Here is a 19551-nt window from a genome sequence, read left to right as displayed (position 1 = left end):
CCATCACTTTTAGATTGGTTGTAATCCGTGCTGTGGAGACGAATGCTGTTATGTGAACTGGGCTCCGCTTCAGCGTCTTTTAAAGGCAGAGCGACTCTTACATCACGGGTGTGATGTTTGGGACCACGGGGGAGGTAGGTGCGTTTATATGTGTGCGTGTTTGTACATATATTTTTCTGAGGACCTACTTGAGTTTAAATGGGGTGAGAGGAAATGTTTGGAAAGCTAGCACAGCTCCTGCATCCTCGCTGTGGGCGTTAATGTTTGAATTGGGTCTGGGGTAGTGTAAGACTTTGTGTTATCAATTTGGCTGTGATGGTCAAGATGAGAGTAAGGGGCTGAAGGTCCTCACAAAGACTGGAAAAGTGTGTGCATGGTCACCTCATATTTTATTTTATTTTAATTTACTACTTAATGTCAGCTTTGAATGGGCAACAACTAAGATGTTGCCCTTCATAATTAGGGCACCAGGCTATTTATGGAAGGACATCACTCAGGGATCCAGTTTTTGTAGGGGAGCCTGACACCACTGCCAAGTGAAATGCTGTAAATTATTTAGATTTTATGAGGCGTATTTGATGATTATGTTGACAAGGAAAAGAAAACCTGTGAGCAAATTTCAGTCTGGGTCTCACAGGTGACATAGAATAAAGCAGTCCCTGTATGATGAACATTCAATTCAATTCAATTTTATTTATATAGCGCCAAACCACAACAAACAGTCACCTCAAGGTGCTTTATATTGTGAGGTAAAGACCCTACAATAATTACAGAGAAAACCCAACAGTTAAAACGACCCCCTATGAGCAAGCACCTGGCGACAGTGGGAAGGAAAAACTCCCTTTTAACAGGAAGAAACCTCCAGCAGAACCAGGCTCACGGAGGGGCAGTCATCTGCCGCAACTGGTTGGGGGTGGGGGGAGAGAGACAGGATAAAAGATACACCATGGAAGAGAGCCAGAGATTAATAATAACTAATGATTAAATGTAGAGTGGTGTATAAACATATAGAGTGAAAAGAGGTGACTGAAAAAGAAACACTCAGTGCATCAACACAAGTAAGCCAGCAGTCTGAGAGCGAAGTGCTCAATTGGGGTAATATGGTACAATAAGGTCTTTAAGATAAGATGGGGCCTGATTATTCAAGACCTTGTATGTGAGGAGAAGGATTTCAAATTCAATTCTGGATTTAACAGCTAGCCATTGAAGAGAAGCCAATATGGAAGAAATATGCTCTCTGTTTCTAAAAAGCTGCAGACACCAGTAAACATGCTGCTGCTGTCAGAAGATGTCAGCATCTGTAATAATAATAGTTCTGTTATGGAACTCTCCCATAAGTTTCAATTCTGAATTATCTGAGTGCTATGGCTCTCTTATAATGTCTCTGATTTCTTTTAGGATAATTCCTAAGATGCAGTTAACTTAAAAGAAACACAAAATATGCAAAACATGCAAACTTCCTAGTGAAACTACTGTTTACAAGACAACAAGAGCAACAAATGAAATGGACCGTAAGAGCAAAGAAATAAATGCAAAAAAGGTTGTGCCACATATGTGAAGTGTTGCTTTTGCTTACCCATAATGTAAATGGGAAAGACTGACTAACCAAATCCACATAGTCAAAATGGCCAATAGGAAAGCAGTGCTTTGCATTAAAATTTCCCCCCAAGAGTTTCAAGGGGGTGGGCAAAGCTTATCTCTACAGCCCACCTGAAAACACGTCCCTGAGAAGAAAGTGCTCTAATTAATTTTAACACACCATTTTGGAACAGCTACCAAACAAGTAGTTAGCCAAATGCTCAGATATTTTTGATCCTTTAATTCAGGCATTCAGTAGTGACAAACCATCCATCAATCCATCCATTACATTTAACTGAGTCTTGGTACTTTAAGGCTGTGTTCTTTGTGACAGTTTAAGTAAGCACAGAGTATGAAGAACAAATTATGTGCACCTTTGAAAAAACGTCTAGTCTCTTAGTGCAGTTAATTAATATGCCCACATACTGTCAAACTAATGTGAATAGACACTAATACGTCTGGCTGTCCTTACTGTGGACAAAAGAAAAAAAAGAGAGAAAGAAAAAGTCTGCCATCAATTACACAACAACAACAACAACAACCCTTAAAGAAAGAAATGAAAAAAACAACAACCTTGTTTACAGAGTCTCTGGAAATGTTAGTGTCCTCACAACATACTTTCATTTTTATATTTCTATTGTATTCTATAACTTTATTACACAACAAAAATATTGTGGCATATTTTTGTAAAGAATAGTTGCAGAAACGTTGCTCCAGCAATGTGGAACAACTTCATATTCTTATTTGTTTTAGAATCTTTACAATGACTGATGCAGAAGCAACAGAGTACACAAAAGACTCTTCTATCGATAAAGTTATGAAAACAGCCTGTTGATGAAAACAAGTGTTACAGTGAGAGCCTTTTGTTTTTGTTTGGCATGCACACTTTTATTTTTGCACAAAGCTCAATGCCAAACATTTTACTTTTACAGCTGGTTCTCTGAAGCTGTTAGGAAACATACTTTTTACAACCAGGGCCACAAATTACAAGACAAACGTTGTTAGGTTCAGACCACCGTTAAATAAAAGAAGACACAGAAACCTGTAGTTGATCTTTGTACCTGCAGGGAGAGTCTCAGTCAGCCACCACACGTGTGTGTGTCCGAGTGAGAGTCTGACTTCCTTCTTCCTGCTGGCTCTTTTATTTTAGCATCACGTGAGTGTGTGGGGGTGTGTGTATGTGTGTGTGACGTCAGGAAACAGGCGTTACCTGCTTTCCTCACCTGGAGGGTTTGGGTATGTACGAGTATGTTTTGTCCTTACAATCTAAATGTCATGTGCATGCTTATGATGAACACTTCCAACACATTGTGATACATAGAAAAACAGTTAAACGCTTATCTATTCTTACAAACGTGTTGCAAACTGAAACAAAGTTGTTGTACTGTAAGTCCTTCTCATTTCTTTGACGATAAAATGAAAAATGTTCTGCACCTTTGATGAAAGGATGATGTTTGATAAGAGCACTTCATGAGGAATTTAGAAGATATGGTGCAAAAGTGGTGATGTTCATTACAGTTATCCCCGCGGACTACAAAAGTCAATTAAAAAAGTTGTTTCAAATAATTTTGCCTTGCTAACCTCTGACGTTCCAGGTTAATTTTGTTCATCAAAAGACAGTGATTGATAAGCTGTGCCATTCAGGACCTGAACAGATTATCCTTAGCTGAGTACTCATGTTCTACCCAGTCTTCAAACATGACCAGGAAATTAAATGTTGGTTGCAGTGGGACTGGCCTCAGTCTATATTTATCAAAGCTTCCTCCTCCAGCAGCCCTACATCCAGCCTTCATAAGTGGCTCTAGATTGCCCACAAGTTGATATATAGTTAACTCTGCCGCCAAGTGGGATGGATGTTGTTGTTTTGATGTCACAGTTGAAAAATTGTCTGCAAAACAAAATGAATAACAGTGTAATAGTTAAAAAATTGAATGCAGTTAATGTAAAATACATAACCGTTGTGAAAAAGAAAGTACACCCTCTTTCATTTCTAAGGTTTCAAAGACATAATTAAAATAAAAAAATTTTGTTACTCAGCTGGTTTTAAAATACAACAACATATAACATCTTACATCGTGTAATTTTTTATTTAACATAAAACTAAGCCAAAAGTCAGAAGCAATGTGTAAAAAACTAGGTCCACCCTTACTGCTTGCATATAAATTAAGAGGGTGAAGAGCGGCCGGGTGCTGCTAATCAAATGCATTTGATTCATTGATCATCAGTGCGTGTGCGCACTTCTTTAAAAGCAGAAGTTTGAGCAGTTTGCAGGTCTGGAGCTTTCAGGTGTGTGTTAACACAATGTCAAGAGGAAAGACATCAGCAATGATCAGAGAAGCAGTCATTGCTGCCCATCAGTCTGGGAAGGGTTATAAGGCCATTTTCAAACAATTTAAATTCCATCATTCTACAGTGAGAAAGATTATTCACAAGTGGGAAAACATTCAAGACAGTTGCCAGTCTTCCCAGGAGTGGATGAAAATTCAGCCCAAGGTCAGACCATGCAGTGCTCAGAGAAAGTGCAGAAAACCCAGGAGTTCCATCTCAGACTCTACAGGCCTCAGTTAGCAATGTTAAATGTTAAAGTTCGTATCAACACATTTAGAACAAGAGACAAACAAGACAAGAATAAATCACAAGACTTCTGGAACAATATCCTTTGGACAAACAAGACCAAAGTGGAGTTGTCTGAACATAATGCACAGCACTACGTTTGGAGAAACCCAAACACAACATATCAGCACAAACACCTCATACTGATTATCAGCACGGTGGTGGAGGGTTGATGATTTGGGCTTGTTTTGCAACCACAGGATCTGGGCACCTTGCAGTCATTGATTCAACCATGAACTCCCCTGTATACCAAAAGGTCAAATATAAGGCCATCTGTCTGTCAGATAAAGTTTTGTTCAATGAGCCCAAACACAGCAACAAATCTACAACAGAATGTGTCAAAAAGAAAAGGAGAAGGTGTTGCAATGGCCCAGTCAAAGTCCAGACCACGATCTGATTGAAATGCTGTGATGGGAGAGCTGAGAGCTGAGCATAATGCCCACAAATCTCACTCAAAAGAGTGGGCCAAAATCCCCCCATAATGATGTGAGAGACGATAAAATCAAAGGGCAAAGGAAAAAATTCAAGTTCTTGCTGCTAAAGGTGGTTCTACAAGCTACTGAATCATGACGGTGCATTTAGTTTCTGCACACCCTGCTTCTGCATTTTGGCTTCATTTTTGTTAAATAAAAAATGACACCATGTAAGACGTCATGTTTTGTTGTTCAAAACGAGACAATTCATCTGAAAGAACAAATGTCAGCTTCATTGTGGTGGTTATCAAAATCAATATGATAATTGTTGGGATACAGAGATATGTGTATTATGCTAGCCATTTTTTTCCTCCCTAATTCCCTGCAGCTTCCTTCTGGTAAAAGCGTGTGACCTGTAATTTTGATTATGTGCCACACAGCCTGGTGCTGTCATTCTCTTTACAGTTAAGACAACATTTCCACCACTTTCAGAACCAGAAATATGTTTCAAGAGAAAGAATGGATGAAAGTGACTCTCGTTACAAGGCTTTCTCTGTCAATTACGAGATACACCTGAACAACACATGTCAGTGTCACAGTAGATTGTAGGGATATGCAATGGTTGTGCTTTATATAAGCCACACTAAGAAAGTCAATCAGATGATGAAACGGGAAAAGTAAAAAATGAAATCTTTGTATTTTTTTAATCTAATTTCTAATAGTGTTGATTTTGTGCATGTAATGTATGCAGCAGTCAACCCAGTGATTTGAAAACAATCAACTCTTAACATACATTTATTGCCTTTAGAATAAATTAAACTTTAATAAATTAAACTTTAAAATACATTACACAAACCAACAAACAAAATGAAACCATCAGGGGTATTTAAAATCCAACCTTTGCCTGTCACTGGGTTATTTTTGAGCCATTTGAATGTTCAGTCCCCATGACAAATAAAAGATAATCATCTGGGAGGCTGGGCATGATCTAGTGAAAACCACATGCCAATATGGATTGTATGAGCGGTTGCAAGAAGAAAAGAAAATTGACTGGGTAACCTTCTCATCCCTGTTTATCTTTCAGTCAGAGATGTGGGTGCAAGAAGTATTTTTGATGAGCTCTTTTTGGGTTTATATGCAGCGTATGTTCAAAGGGTACCTGCAGACAAAATAATAACAACCTGAAAGTTCAATTACAGATATGAAGGCAGCGGCAAACTTAGGATTTTAATGACCAAATGACTAACTCATCTATTCATACCATAATAACAAAGTATTACACATAAAATGAGTGTATAATGTTTATATTGCTTCGGCACCTCATCTTCACAAAAAATACTTTTAACTGTTCCCAATGGCAATCAGTGCTCTGATCTGATTAAAGGTATATGTCAACAATAAGCCACTGCATAGAGGTGACTTAAAATACCTATCTCAACATGCAAGTATTTTTGATCATACACACACACACACATATATATATAAACTTTGTCTTTTTCATAAGGTTTTGCAGCCATCCAATTTAAATCCAAATGTGTGATGCAATATGACATGTCAGAAGACATCAAGAGTATTTCTTTGTATGAGATATCAGTCAAAATTATTTATTTATTACAGTTCCATAAGACATTTTGTAGTAGATCTGCAGTACAACAGTATATAAAAAGGGGACAATTCTCTCTGTTTGTATTGACATAAAGTGAGAAAGCCTCATTATATTTTAGTCCAAATTTACAAATTTAGTAAAACAATCCATGTTATAGCACAAGTGGTTGCAGAGGCTGAGAAGGGAAACTCAACAGGGTTCACGTCACACCGCAAAGGAGCGCAATGAATGAGCTACTGTGTGTAATGAAAATAACGTGATTTTGGAACTTGAAAGCCACGCCTTCTTAAAGAATGAGAAAAATGGTAACAGTATCACACCATTAATACTACAAATAAGAACAACCGGGGTACGGTCACACTAAAATAAGACGTTTATTTCAAATAGAGGTTTGTAAAGCTCCGGAACGTCACAGAGGCTGCAGGAAAAGTCAGGCTGCTTAATCGAGCAACGACTAGTCGCTCATCTGTTATTCCTTGGCCCAGGCAAGAGGAGCAAACTCCGACATGTGTACATTTCTGTGCTGTTAAAATGGGCGACTTGTTTAATTTTACGGTACTTACACGAATATAAACGTTAGACATGGCTTATGTCTGTTTTGTTTCAGAGGTAGTTAGTTTAGCATCTTGTTATACAGGCGTTGCTTAATGTGAAGCTAACGGCTAACCGTCCATAGTGTTACCAATGCGTTACAGTTTGTAGCTGTGTAGCTGTCATATCCGTTTACGAAAGAAGTAGCCATGTATTGCAGCTAATATGACTGCCTTCTCAATGTGGGCATAAATGGACTTAGAGGATAAGTTAAGGCGTAGTTGTGGTCGTTGACACTCCACAGTTTAGGGTTCCACCTTGCACCGTGTGTTACCTGAGCGTACGCTGCTAGCCACGTAAACTGCTCCCGCTCGGTGTTGACGTAGCAGGAGCATCTATCCCTCGCCTGCCCCGTCAAGCTACACTTTCCGTGAATTTGTGGTGCCATAGACAGCCTGCCCTAGTAACTCGAGACATCCCGAAGACCCGGCACCACCGAGGGCATGAAGCATTGTAACTCAAAATGCTGTAGCTGGACTTGAACGTGTGGCTCGCTTGTTTCCTGGTCCTGCGGCATTGAGCGGATGATGAAGCGGATCATCTGGATGATATCAGGCTTAAACAGAAGAATCATGAAGCTGCTTTTCGCCCTCGCTTTGATCGCCTATATTGCCTGTAAGTACACGAGTCTTTTAATTGATTTCGTGTGAAATCAATTAAAAGTTTTCTGGCGACAGTTCTATTTTCACTCGTGACAAACTGTACTCATGTGACAGCAACCAACTGTTGGGTGGTCAGCTCTCCCCCCCTCTCAAAGGATACCTTTCAAAGGGTAGACTACCTACAAGTCACCTTTCTGAATGTTTTGGGGTTTTTTTTTTCTGTGTCATATAACTGCCCCTAATACCTTCGGGAATTTTAAATGATATTTGAGGTTGTAGTCTGATAATTGATAACTAATCAGCAAACAAATCAATACTGAAAACATTTGTTTTAACTCCTCAGAAATTATTCACAGCAAAAATGTGGCATTTCTAATAACAATAACAACAACTGTAGTATCTTCTGGTTGTCAGTGATTTCTGATCCACTTGTGAAACTGTAAAGTAGTAGTTGAGAAAATAGTTTATTTTTCATCACTTGTTTCTCTTCAGCAGTTTTAATGTTTAGCTTTGAAAGTCTAGCCACCTCTCAATGTGTCGCTGCACTGATGATTTGCATGTCATTCTGGATTATGCATTTTAAGTGTCCTCTTTCTCTCTTCCAGCTGTTTGGGGAACATACACTAACATGAGGTACAGTTATTCATTTGTCTTCTACTTGAAATCATATGTTATCTACAGTCATGTGACAAAGAAAGTTTTCACAGAACTGCATTCTTGTGGAAAAACTAAGTACACACCCTATGATTCAGTAGCTTGTAGAACCACCTTTAGCAGCAAGGACTTGAGGTACTTGTTTTCTGTAGGACTTTATCAGTTGATCACATCAGTGTGGAGGAATTTTGGCCCATTCTTCCTCACAGTGTTGCTTCAGTTCATTGAGGCTTGAGGGCATTCATTTATGCTCAGCTCTCTTAAGGTCCCATCACAGCATTTCAATCAGATCATGGTCTGGACTTTGACTGGGCCATTGCAACACCTTCCCCTTTTCTTTTTGACTCATTCTGTTGTAGATTTGTTGCTGTGTTTGGGCTCAGTGAACAAAACTTTATCTGACAGACAGATGGCCTTATATTTGACCTTTTGGTATACAGGGGAGTTCATGGTTGAATCAATGACTGCAAGGTGCGCAGGTCCTGTGGCTGCAAAACAAGCCCAAATCATCACCGCTCCACAACTGTGCTTTACACTGCGTACAAAGTGTTTGTGCTGATATGAATGCTCCAGATGCTCCAGACCTTAATTCCTATGGAATTAGTAAGGGTGTACTTAGTTTTTTAAAGGACTGCATCGAGTCCTGTGATAACTTTGTTTTTTTTCACCTGACTGCATCATGATCTAGTAGGACATGGCTCTGTCGTTACCCAGCACATTCTGTTTAAAAAATATGTGGCCAGCATATTTTATTTTCTTGTTTTATTTCTGATCCTGAGACAAACTGCTTCAACTGCTCTCAGTGCTTGTAGGCCCAACAATTTGGTATCTGCAGATTCATAAAGTCAAAAATATGCAGTCTAGTTTGGAAGCAAACACGTTTATTTCTACATTGTAGAACAATAGGTAAAATATCAGAACTGTAAAATAACACATTTGTAAAGAGAAGAAAACAAGAAAATGAGTTTTAACTTTTGGGTTTCTTCAGAGTAGCTGCATTTTGCCTTCATAACAGGTTTGGACACTCTTTGATTCTCTCAGCCAGCTGGCATTTTTTTTAGGTACTCATCTTAGAAGCTTTTCCAAAAGTTTTAAAAGATATAAAACATTCTGAGCTGTTTTTCCTTTACTCTATTATCAGAGTCAATAAAGGTTAAATAATCCCACATGCATTTAGGTCAGATGACTATAGAGGCCAGGCCACCGTGTGCAGCATTCCACATTAATTCTTGGTGAAAGGGTACTTAGACATATGGAGCTCTTAAAGTTCTTTGGCACTGTTGCTTGTGCCAGAAATCTGGTGCCAGTCAGTTTTATATTCTTATTTTATTTTGTTTATTTCTAGACAGATATTTTTAATTATTTATAGTGGGTGATATATTTGCCTAATATGCAAAAGATCCCTGGTTTGAGGACAGGAAGAGACACAAGCCCATCCTCAGGAGATGACAAGCTAGCGTGCTCCTAGTAATTGTCCCAAGCCCGCATAAATAGGAATGGCAGCTGAATGGCCATGACCCACGTCCAGTCCGTGACACTGATTAGTTGCAGCCTGAAGTTTATGTGTGTGTAAGTGCTGCATTGCTGCTATACCGACCAGAGCAACTGTGTGTCTTTGTCACAATGCTAATGCCGTAGGTAGTAGCTGCTAATCTGACAGCGTAGCAATCTGCTACTTCCGTTTTTCATGCTTTTATGCAATTTCAGAGAGAGTAAATATTGTTCAGTATTAACTCCAACTCCAACATAGCCTGCTTGGCTCAGTCAGCATTATTTGAAGTGCACAAAGAAGGTGAAGCAGCAACATAGTAAAATCATTGCCAGGTAACAAATATAGGAGCCTTATAGTTTGTCTTAGAAAAGTAGAACTGCTTTATTAATTAAAACAGTGTTTACACCGTGGCTTAGCAAGTATCATCTGTGAGAAACAGCAGAAATCAACAGCTGTTTGACAGCAGCAGGCGTATTATGCTGCACATGCTTTTTAGACAGTGGCAAATGAATGAGCATGGATGATAGATATTCATCAATGTTGCTTTGTCTTCGATAATTATCATACTTGGGCGGTGCAGTGGTTAGCACTGTTGCCTTACAGAAAGAAGGGTCTGGATTCAAATCTCCTTCTTGTTTGAGACCTTTCTATGCAGTTTGCATGTTCTCCCTGTGGGTACTCCAGCTTCTTCCCACGGTTCAAAGACATCAGTGATTCTGTATTGTTGTAGTTGTGTACAATGAATATAAAACATTCAGCATCCACAGACGAGAGTGCTCTATGAATGTACTCAATACAAGGTTAATGTGGCTTGTATTCGAAAGCACTTTGAGTGGCTTCTGTGTGAAAGTGTTAATACTAATATATTTTTCTTCTATTTGGATCAAATTAAAAAGTGAGGAGGATTCAGAAACAATTGGACTTTGTCCTTGTCTCAGCAGATGGCAGCACCACCTCCTCAGTTATGGGAAATTATTGGAAATTGTAAACAATCAGAGTTCAATAACAAATGACAGCCTCATAACTTGCCCTCTTCTGCAGTGTTTTAGAAAATTAATAGTTGAATGTAAACTGAGTCAGGGCAAACTGGCATGTAACCACTCAAGGGGAGCAATGTATAACCACATGCTGCACAGCTGTGTGGATGATTCAGATCCATGGATAGAAGGTTCCTGGCGTTAGTACTGTTAACATAAGCCTCACTCAGCACATTAATCATTGTGTGTACAGTGTTTTGCATGGTTTGCCACACATTTTATCGGCATTTTAAATGTAATTTGGTTATTGAAAAATGTAATTGATTTGCCTTTAGATTGCTCTATGATGGGTCTGAAACATAAAATGTGGAAAACATGAAAGGGTCTGACACCTTTCTGAATGCACGTATGGGTTTAATAAACTGCCAAAACTAAATACCACCTTACTCAGAATCAGTAGTTGTGCCCAAACTTTTGTACTTTAAATGGGTGAAAAAATAGGCAATGTTTAAATTAACTCTCTCTTAAATTGGTCTCCATCAATGAATTTAACACTATAATCAGAACTCAGAGGATTCCCCAAGTCTGATACCATGTTTACCTATCTCTATAACGTCTCACTTTGTGCCATGGGTGGAGTGTCTCACAAGGATGACCTTAATCAGTTCCTTGGCATTGTGCTGTTTTGTCTGGTTAATTAACCAACCTTGACAAGTACCTGTGGAGCTCAGTCTACATCTTGTCATGACGGATGTCTATCCTTTATCACAACAGCAGGATTTTACTGTTATGGGGATACAGATTTGCTTCCATATAAAATATGAAAAAGGTAAACATCTCCTGATCTGGTGTTTTGAGAGGCTGTTAGCAGTAGATTGAATTGTAATGAGACAGCTGCAGTATGGTTGAGAGAGTGAAAAGGCAGTGAGTGGAAAGATCCTTGTTCAAAGATGATGGCTGTACTGGCTGACTTTAAAGTCAGGTGTATGTGAGGGAAATATGCTATTCTGCTATGACGGTGACATAATAAATTGTATTTTGCAGTTGCTAAGTGACTGTATTGCATCTTTCTCCACCGTAGCCTTTAACTGCTTTTATACATACCGTATTTTCCGGAGTATAAGTCGCACTTTTTTTCATAGTTTGGCTGGGGGTGCGACCGGAGCGATGTATATGTGACATTTATAACACATGAACCAAAATACTCCAGCCACTTGACATCTCTGTGAACTGCAGCTTTAAGGCAGTCTTGCGTAACCTGTGGGCGCAGTGGATGATGGATGGAGAGCACAGCTTAACGGCAACTGGGAGAATGCGCCACCCAACTTTCCTGGAAGTCATTGGATGGATCAAGAAAACATGGGCTTCAGTGACAAACCATCCTGTTGGGATTCAGAAAGGCTGGAATAATTGGAACTGCAGCTGACGACGAGTCTGACTAACGCGACACAGAAGAGGAAGCGGCGCTTTGTCTACGGAGTGTACGGAATTGTTTAGAAGTGACACCGAGGATGAAGAATTCAATGGATTGATGGTTTGGTTAACTTGTTAGTATGTTCTTTATGCTATGGTTATCGGAATAACTTAATGTTACGTTAACATACCGAACACGTGTTCGTTGTGCGTCATGTAGCTGAATGTGCTACGTTAGCATAACGTAGGCGTAACCGTGTTCGTCCTGTTCTTGAATCCATTATTATTTTAAATTGCCGTTCAAGATGGAATTTCTGCTCTGGGTCTCGGATTCTATCACCCCCCCCCAAAAAAAAGTGCGACTTATAGTCCAGTGCGACCTATATATGTTTTTTTCTTCTTTATTATGCATTTTTTGGCTGGTGCGACCTATACTCCGGAGCGACGTATAGTCCAAAAAATACGGTATACATATTTGAGCTGTTTTAAAACAGCTTGCAAGACTCAGTGGGATTTATAGCAGACTATAGTCATAAGCCATTGGATCTGATTATCCATACAGGACAAACATTTCATTGATATGTCACAGCTAAAAGGTTCTGACTCTCCAACACTGTCATTTACAAATGGGACAGCCCCCTCACCAAAAATCCAGCTTCACATTGGCCTGTGCTGTGGAGTCATCTGTAAAGTGGTGTCAACAAGCACTTTGGCTTTTGGCTGTTGCTGTGGTCTGAAAAACTTTCCTTCTGTCTTTATGAAGCATTAGTGGTCAATCAAAACAGTAAAAAACATGCAGACTTGTGGAATAAACCACATTAAGCTACTTAAGTGTATGTAATGGAATAAAACAATACAAATTTGTACAGTGAGCTGGGTGAAACATGCAAGCCACACCTTTTAACATCTGTGTTGTATTAAATGTGTTGCAAGTGGTTCAGCTGAACTCGTTCATTTCCTTTTATTCATTGTTGTAATGGGTTGACTTAATAATTTTGCCCCAAAACACTGATATGTCAGTTCATAATAAGCAGAAAAATGCATGCTTAAGCTTGTAGTTACGGTCTTGTCCTTGATTAAGTCTTCTGGCTTGTCTTTGTGTTTCTCTTTTCATAGATCAATACAAGAAATCGGAGAAATGAAGATTGAGCAGCAAATTGAAGACGTGAGTTTGAAATAGAAAGCAGTTCTCATTACACTGATCTGTTTTATATATTTACAGGACCAAGGAGCTCTGCTCTGTGTTATCAGCTAGTATTTCACTTTCTCACGGATATATTTGGCATTTATATTAATCATTTACTAGAATACACCTTCACAAAGGCATACATGTTGGGACAATCCATGCTTTTACTGCTTTCCTCAGTAACCTGACCTAAATGTTTTGTTTTTATTGGGCTTAGAAAAAACCACCACCACAAAGCAGGTCATCAATAATATTGTCAAAATTGTTCAATAATCGTTGCTTTTCTTGTGGTCGCTTGAATACTTACAATGAATAGAAACTGCCATCATAGTAAAAGATATTCTTATTCTCTTATTACTATAGTAAAATAAATACTCAGCAGCATAGAAATGTTTATTTACTTATTTATTTATATTCTTTTTTGTGTTCATTGATCACTGACTTGTTATGTTTTGTTATGTTTTAGCCGTTCTTCTATTACCCAAAATATAAGTTCAGCAGTTCTCTGTTTAGGTTGGAAGACCTACTGTATAACACAATTACTTCATTACACTTTTTTTTAAAAGAACACTTTTTGCCTGACAGATTACTAGGAGTTGAAGTGTTCTGCAGATGGCTGTAGAAAAGTTACAGGATTACATTTCTTTGTTTTAAGCTTCCTTAAGCTTATCAAGGCTCAGCTAAAAAAAAACAGGAACTACTGATTGAATAATATATTGACACATATGCATTATACTTTCTGGCCTTTTTTGTTTTGCTTGCTGATAGCTGCCAAATTATTGACACGAAATCACTACTGAAAACCATCTTTTTCCCAGTTTGGAGATTGCATTGTTTAGGTTTCATGCTGGTCTTCTCTGTGACCTGGTTTTGTGGTTATTAGGCCAAAACTCTGCTAAGTTGCATGTAATTTAGTGCATAGATATGACTGGAAGCATTCATGAGAAATTCTGTTGTGAAATATTGATTTTTGTACAGAGTAAATAGCAGTGGCTCTGGATGCACATCGTTATCTGCCACCCTGTGACTTGGTTCGAAACCACTGTCAGACATAATGCTGGATGGGAGATAAAATTCAGATCTGTTAAAGGCATTAAACGTCAAAACCCACAAAGAGCAAATTCTGTGACAAGACTGTGATTGACAGTATCAAAAGCTTTAGACAGCTCCACAAATAGTGCACACTAGGGTTGCTTTTTATTGAGTGAATTAACAACAACAACAGCTGCAGCAGTTACTGTGCAATGAGCTGTAGCTAAGGGATATTATTATCCTCTGGCAAGCAATATATGTGTGAGTTGACTCTTAATTCTAGGATTTTGAACAGACAGGACAGGTGGATAGTTAAGTGTAACCAACTGTAGGGGATTTTTTTAAAAGTCAAAATGGATTTAAATATTTGTACAAGTGGTGACTAACCATGGATGCATAGAATCAGGTCTGCACAACAAAACACTCACCAATGAAATGTTCATGTTTATGTTTGTCTGAGCCTCATAAATCCTTGATTCTGTGAGAGGTCTGAGTAAAATTTAAAACAAGACTAGAAGCAGAATTTTTTTATGGTTGTGTTGTTGGTTTTGACATTAGTTTTAGTTATACATTAAACATAAAAATACTGCAAAATAACAATTAGTTTACCATGTCACCATGTTTACCATGCTTTTGTTGGTGGTGATCAGATTGTAAACACAGCTGACGGTGAGTCTAACCTTGTTTTGTGTAGAATAAATGTTCAGCGAACAAACTTGTCTAACTAAAGGAAGTAAAAGTCGTAACGAGATTTCCATCGGTGAACCTGCAGAAGAATCGTTACTGGCTGCCGAGCGTACTCCCCGGCCTGCGCGTCTCCTTTACTGTGAGGGGCTCTCACGCGGTCTGCTCGCGGGGGACTGGACAGGTAGCCGGTGTGTACCCGCATGTGGTCACAGCCCCCTGAATGTGTCCGTCCCTTGGTTGTCATGAACCCCGCAGCCCAATATCTACTATTCTGTTATTGTTAAAATAAAAGTGCTGCCATTTTGTGCCATTGCGGTTGTACTGTGTGAATCTATAAATAACAAAATATTATTTATTAAAAAGTAGGTAAATTACTGTATTTACATTTTTGAAAAAAGGCACCTCACCATTGCCTATGAAATGAAATTACTAAAATTTACCATAAGATCCAGATTTAAAAAAAAAGCTCTTTTAAAAGAAAAGTGTCCAGGCAGATTTAGAGGGCCTGCCGAGAAAAATTCCGGCCCTTGGACAAATGTAGTTGATGATCCCTATGATAGACAATAGTTACTTAGACCCAGGACAAGATCATTAGAAGCAGCATAATTGTTGTTTGGTTGATAGACTGACATCAGTTGCTGTAGATTTGGCAATACTGTTCGTCCATGCATCCATTAGCTTCCTCTTATCTGTAGTCAGGTCACAGTGGCAGCAGGGTAAGCCATGTGTTCCAAGCATCCTTGTCCCCAGCAGTGCCTTTCAGTTAAATCTCTCCAGCAGGTCTACCCCAGGTTCTAAGCCCAGGATGCCCAGGAGGCATTCTAACCAGATGCTCAAACCACCTCATCTGGCTCTTTTTGACACGGAGGCACAGCAGTTCTACTCAATCTCCATCCAAATGTCTGAGCTCCTCACCCTGTTTTTAAGGCTAAGTCCAGCCACCTTAAGGAGGAAACTTAGTTCAGTTTCTTGTATTCTCAGACTTATACTTCTGGTAATTACCCAGATCTCAAGACCATAGGTCACTGATCCACCTCCTCTTACACCTTCCTATCACTAGTGAATAAAATCTCATGTTACTTGAACTCCTTTTCTGAGGAGAACATTTGTATATCAGCTGAAACAACAAATAAATCAATAACTGTGTGCAGGTTATAAAAATGCTGGTCATGTAGATAGCCACATGATAAAACTATAGTGTAGCACTGCCTATGACATACTTCTTGACAGTGGTTTATGGCACTGTTTGCATTCAGTGAAAATTTCAGTGACTATGTGCTACTCAAAGTTTTTAAACATTAATCTTGGTTTTCATTTAGAAAACAGTTATTTTGAGTTCTCTTCAGTTAACTGCATCCAGCAAATGTAAATGAAACAGCTTTTCAATGCATACAAGGACATACACAGTTGAAAAGTCAGCTACATACAAATTATAATTCCCAGTTATAATCAAAGTGAGGGCTTATCACAGATTGCAGATGTTCACTGAAATAATTACAGTCTGTTATCATGTTGACCTTAGAGTTTTCTACCCTGTGACGGTCATCAAGTTGCTGGCAACCTTAATACAGATGTTATTTTTAAAAAAAAGCATAACAAGAGATGTTTGTAAACAGACCCACTGAAACTGTCATAAAATGCTTAAATCAATTCAATAAAAGGCTGTGAGAAGATTTTACTCCTGTTAGTTAAAAATAGGATTATTGTAATAATTTGTGCATCATGGAGGCTCTTCAGTCCTTTTTATGCCTCAGTGCCACGACAGCTGTGCCAAGTGGTGCTGTGTTTTTTTGGCTTGTCCTTCTGTACCTACATCCAGCCATCTCACTCTCAGCGACATGATTCCCCCTTGAAAGACTTGGGGAATTTTTTCAAATTTGAACTCAAAAATGAAACATTTTTATAAGGTGATCAAATGTCAGTGCGAGCTCATGTCTGTCCCATTCATGGGAATGATATTGCAGGAACATCTGGAGGGAAATTGATTACATGTGGTGCAAATGATTAGAGTCACTGTGACCACATGATGCATGGTTTTGGTCATAACTTAAGGATTTATATGCTATTATTGTAAAATTTGAGCCAAATGTCTAATGGGATAAAATAATCAAGTGATGACATTTTATAAAATTAGCTGTTACATTTTAGACTACAAACTATTTCACCCTGACACACACACACACATTCATGCAACACTGTGTTCTATGCCTTTTAATCACTTTCCATCTGTCACACACACAAGCTCCCATCAGACACAATTATAGGTTTAGTATCTTGCCCAGAGACACTTTAACAATCTTTCCCAAAGAGCTGAGGATTGGACCACTGACCTTGTAATTGGTAAATGCTCTAAAAAATATATACAAATGCTCTTTAACCTTTTGGATAATTTGCATCCAAAAGGTTGTGGGAATGATGCATAACATGCAATACAATACCATAAAAGAACATCTTTGGTTTGGTTAAATCTTTGGTTCCCAACTGTGAAATACCTTCCTCGTCTTCATGCCATTTATTTCTTTAAGGGCACAAATGGATGTAAACTACAAGTTGACTGGTTGACATAGAAATGCTAGGTATGTATTCTAGTTTGCGGAGCCTCAGTCAGCTCTGTTGTACCTGCAGAAAACACTGCTGCCAGCTACAGTAATTCCAGGATGTTTTGAGTTAGGCAGAGACTTAAATGGAATACTTTGTCATTTTTAATGCAACAATACCGTAAATTTGTTTTGTTGTAGTTTCTGAGGTATAGGAATTCAGTGCATACAGTAAAGCTGACTACAAGCGGATATAAGCGACAGAAATGAGCTTCCTTTGCATCCTTTTTCCATCTTTTATATATTGAAATTTATCTCACACTTCTCTTTAAGTGCAATAAACTGTTTCCATCAGTGCTGCTCCATTTTTGTTCATGATATTCTGTCATATCTCACTGCTTTATTCTATCATTTTCTAAGGTGTAAGTTTGTGAGGTAATCAGCTTTCTTGAATCTTCTGTAGCAAAGGAAAATATTTTTAGAACATAAATAGGACATAGCCGGTATCTATAGGAATCACTGTCATTTTAATGATTTGTATTATATAGCCTAGTTTGTGTCTAAAGGACAGGAATATTCAATAAACAGGTTAAAATTTTTCAAATAGGAAACAGCTTACAGGATGTGGCATTGCAGTAGCTAAAGAATCTTAACACGCAGCTAACTGGATGGGGATCTTTGGTCAAGGGATGCATATAATTTCATCTCTTCACCAAATCAATGTTATATGAAAATAACATGATCATAACGATAAACCGACACTAACCTGCTGCAGTGATAAAACTGAGCTGTTGAATGAGTAATTTATTATTTACTTTAATGGGCTTGTTAATTCAGCTCATGAGTTTCTCACTTTTTATCTCACTTCAGGCTGTGGCTCCTCTCAAAGAGAAGATTCGTGACCTGGAACAAAGGTTTGTATCCTTTTTTTTTTTTTTTTTTTTAATTGCACAAATTTGCATTGACATGTAAAAAAAAAGTGTTTGCTTTTGTAGACAGTCTCTCAATTTTAAAACTTTTTTTTAAATTATTATTAATTAATTACAGTACCCACTCAGTGTGAAGGAAAGGCTAATGGACTGATAAGTAGGCTTAAGGGCCAGTGTTATATGTGTTTATTATCTGCTTTGAAACTGCTGAATTTTCATTTGAAATGGAACTTATAGTGTGAGAGTGCAGCATCTGAATAGCTTGAACACTGAACACGGATTAACTTGAGATGAGAATATTTCATTGCAGGTTATCAGTTAATTAACCTAATTTAGTATTTGTTCTATGGTAGCTTGAATTGCTGCAGTAATTCAGCTTGAACTTTATACATTTGCCTATAGTCATACAGTTTTCACAGGGCTCTGTGCAGCCCTGTGAGAAAGTCCACCCTTACTGCTTCCACAGGAATTAAGGGGGTGAGTAGCAGCCAGATGCTGCTAATCAAACACTCTTGATTAACTGATCATCACCTCTATACAAGTAGAAGTTGTGGCAGTTTGCTGGTTTGGAGCATTCAGGTGTGTGCTAACACAATTCCACAGTTTTTCTAAGATTGGATGTCCTAGTAAATTCAGCCCAAGGTCACACTAACCCAAACGCAGCATATCAGCACAAACACCTCACACCAGCTGTCACACCAGAAAAGAGGCAGGTTTCCAAAGTGTTTCTATAGGAGTAACGACCATTAAAATAAATAAATGAATAAAAAGAGACACTCAAGCTGAATATAATTTTCCCCAAGATGCTCAGGGGAAAAAAGGAAAGAAAGAAAGGGGGAAAAAAAGCAATGAAAGAAGTAATTTTTAATGACAGATGAGTAATACTGGAATATGTTTAAATTAAAAGGTTAAAGCCTGCATGTTTGCGTTTAGTGTTTGTTTTCTTTGCTCCTTTTAATCTGATTGTAATTCTGAGCATTTTGTGGTTGGTGTTCTGTAAAACTGTAAATAATGTCCAAAATGCAATAATAATAAAAATAATAATTAAAGCCGCAAGCGGCGATGAGCGGGCCCTCGCACCCGGCGCGCGTCGACCCCTGGCGCGCTCCAGCCAAGCCGCGCGTCGACCCGTGGCACGCTCCAGCCGAACCGCGCTCGGAGGTTCTCGCAGACGAGAGAGTAGCTGGCTCACCCGGCTGCTGACGGCTCAGCAGGCTAGCCGTACTTCGCGTCGATCGTCT

General features: G+C 38.7%; 1 protein-coding gene across 2 annotated transcripts in view; it reads left to right on the top strand.

Moving 5' to 3' along the window:
- The first annotated feature begins 6526 nt into the window (after nucleotides 1–6526).
- uxs1 (UDP-glucuronate decarboxylase 1) overlaps nucleotides 6527–19551 on the top strand; it is a 48085-nt gene continuing 35060 nt past the window's right edge. Inside the window, exons 1-4 of one of the 2 annotated variants that reach the window (XM_030758506.1) lie at nucleotides 6527–7416; nucleotides 8009–8036; nucleotides 13056–13104; nucleotides 18252–18295. In XM_030758506.1, the coding sequence (XP_030614366.1) occupies nucleotides 7326–7416; nucleotides 8009–8036; nucleotides 13056–13104; nucleotides 18252–18295 (212 nt within the window). In that variant the 5' untranslated portion in view covers nucleotides 6527–7325. The remainder of the gene's footprint in view (nucleotides 7417–8008; nucleotides 8037–13055; nucleotides 13105–18251; nucleotides 18296–19551) is intronic. The other variant, XM_030758505.1, reaches the window with a different exon arrangement.

This window comes from Archocentrus centrarchus, chromosome 21 (genome assembly GCF_007364275.1).
Source record: "Archocentrus centrarchus isolate MPI-CPG fArcCen1 chromosome 21, fArcCen1, whole genome shotgun sequence".
NCBI lineage: Eukaryota > Metazoa > Chordata > Actinopteri > Cichliformes > Cichlidae > Archocentrus > Archocentrus centrarchus.
This window is presented reverse-complemented; position numbering and strand designations above follow the sequence as displayed.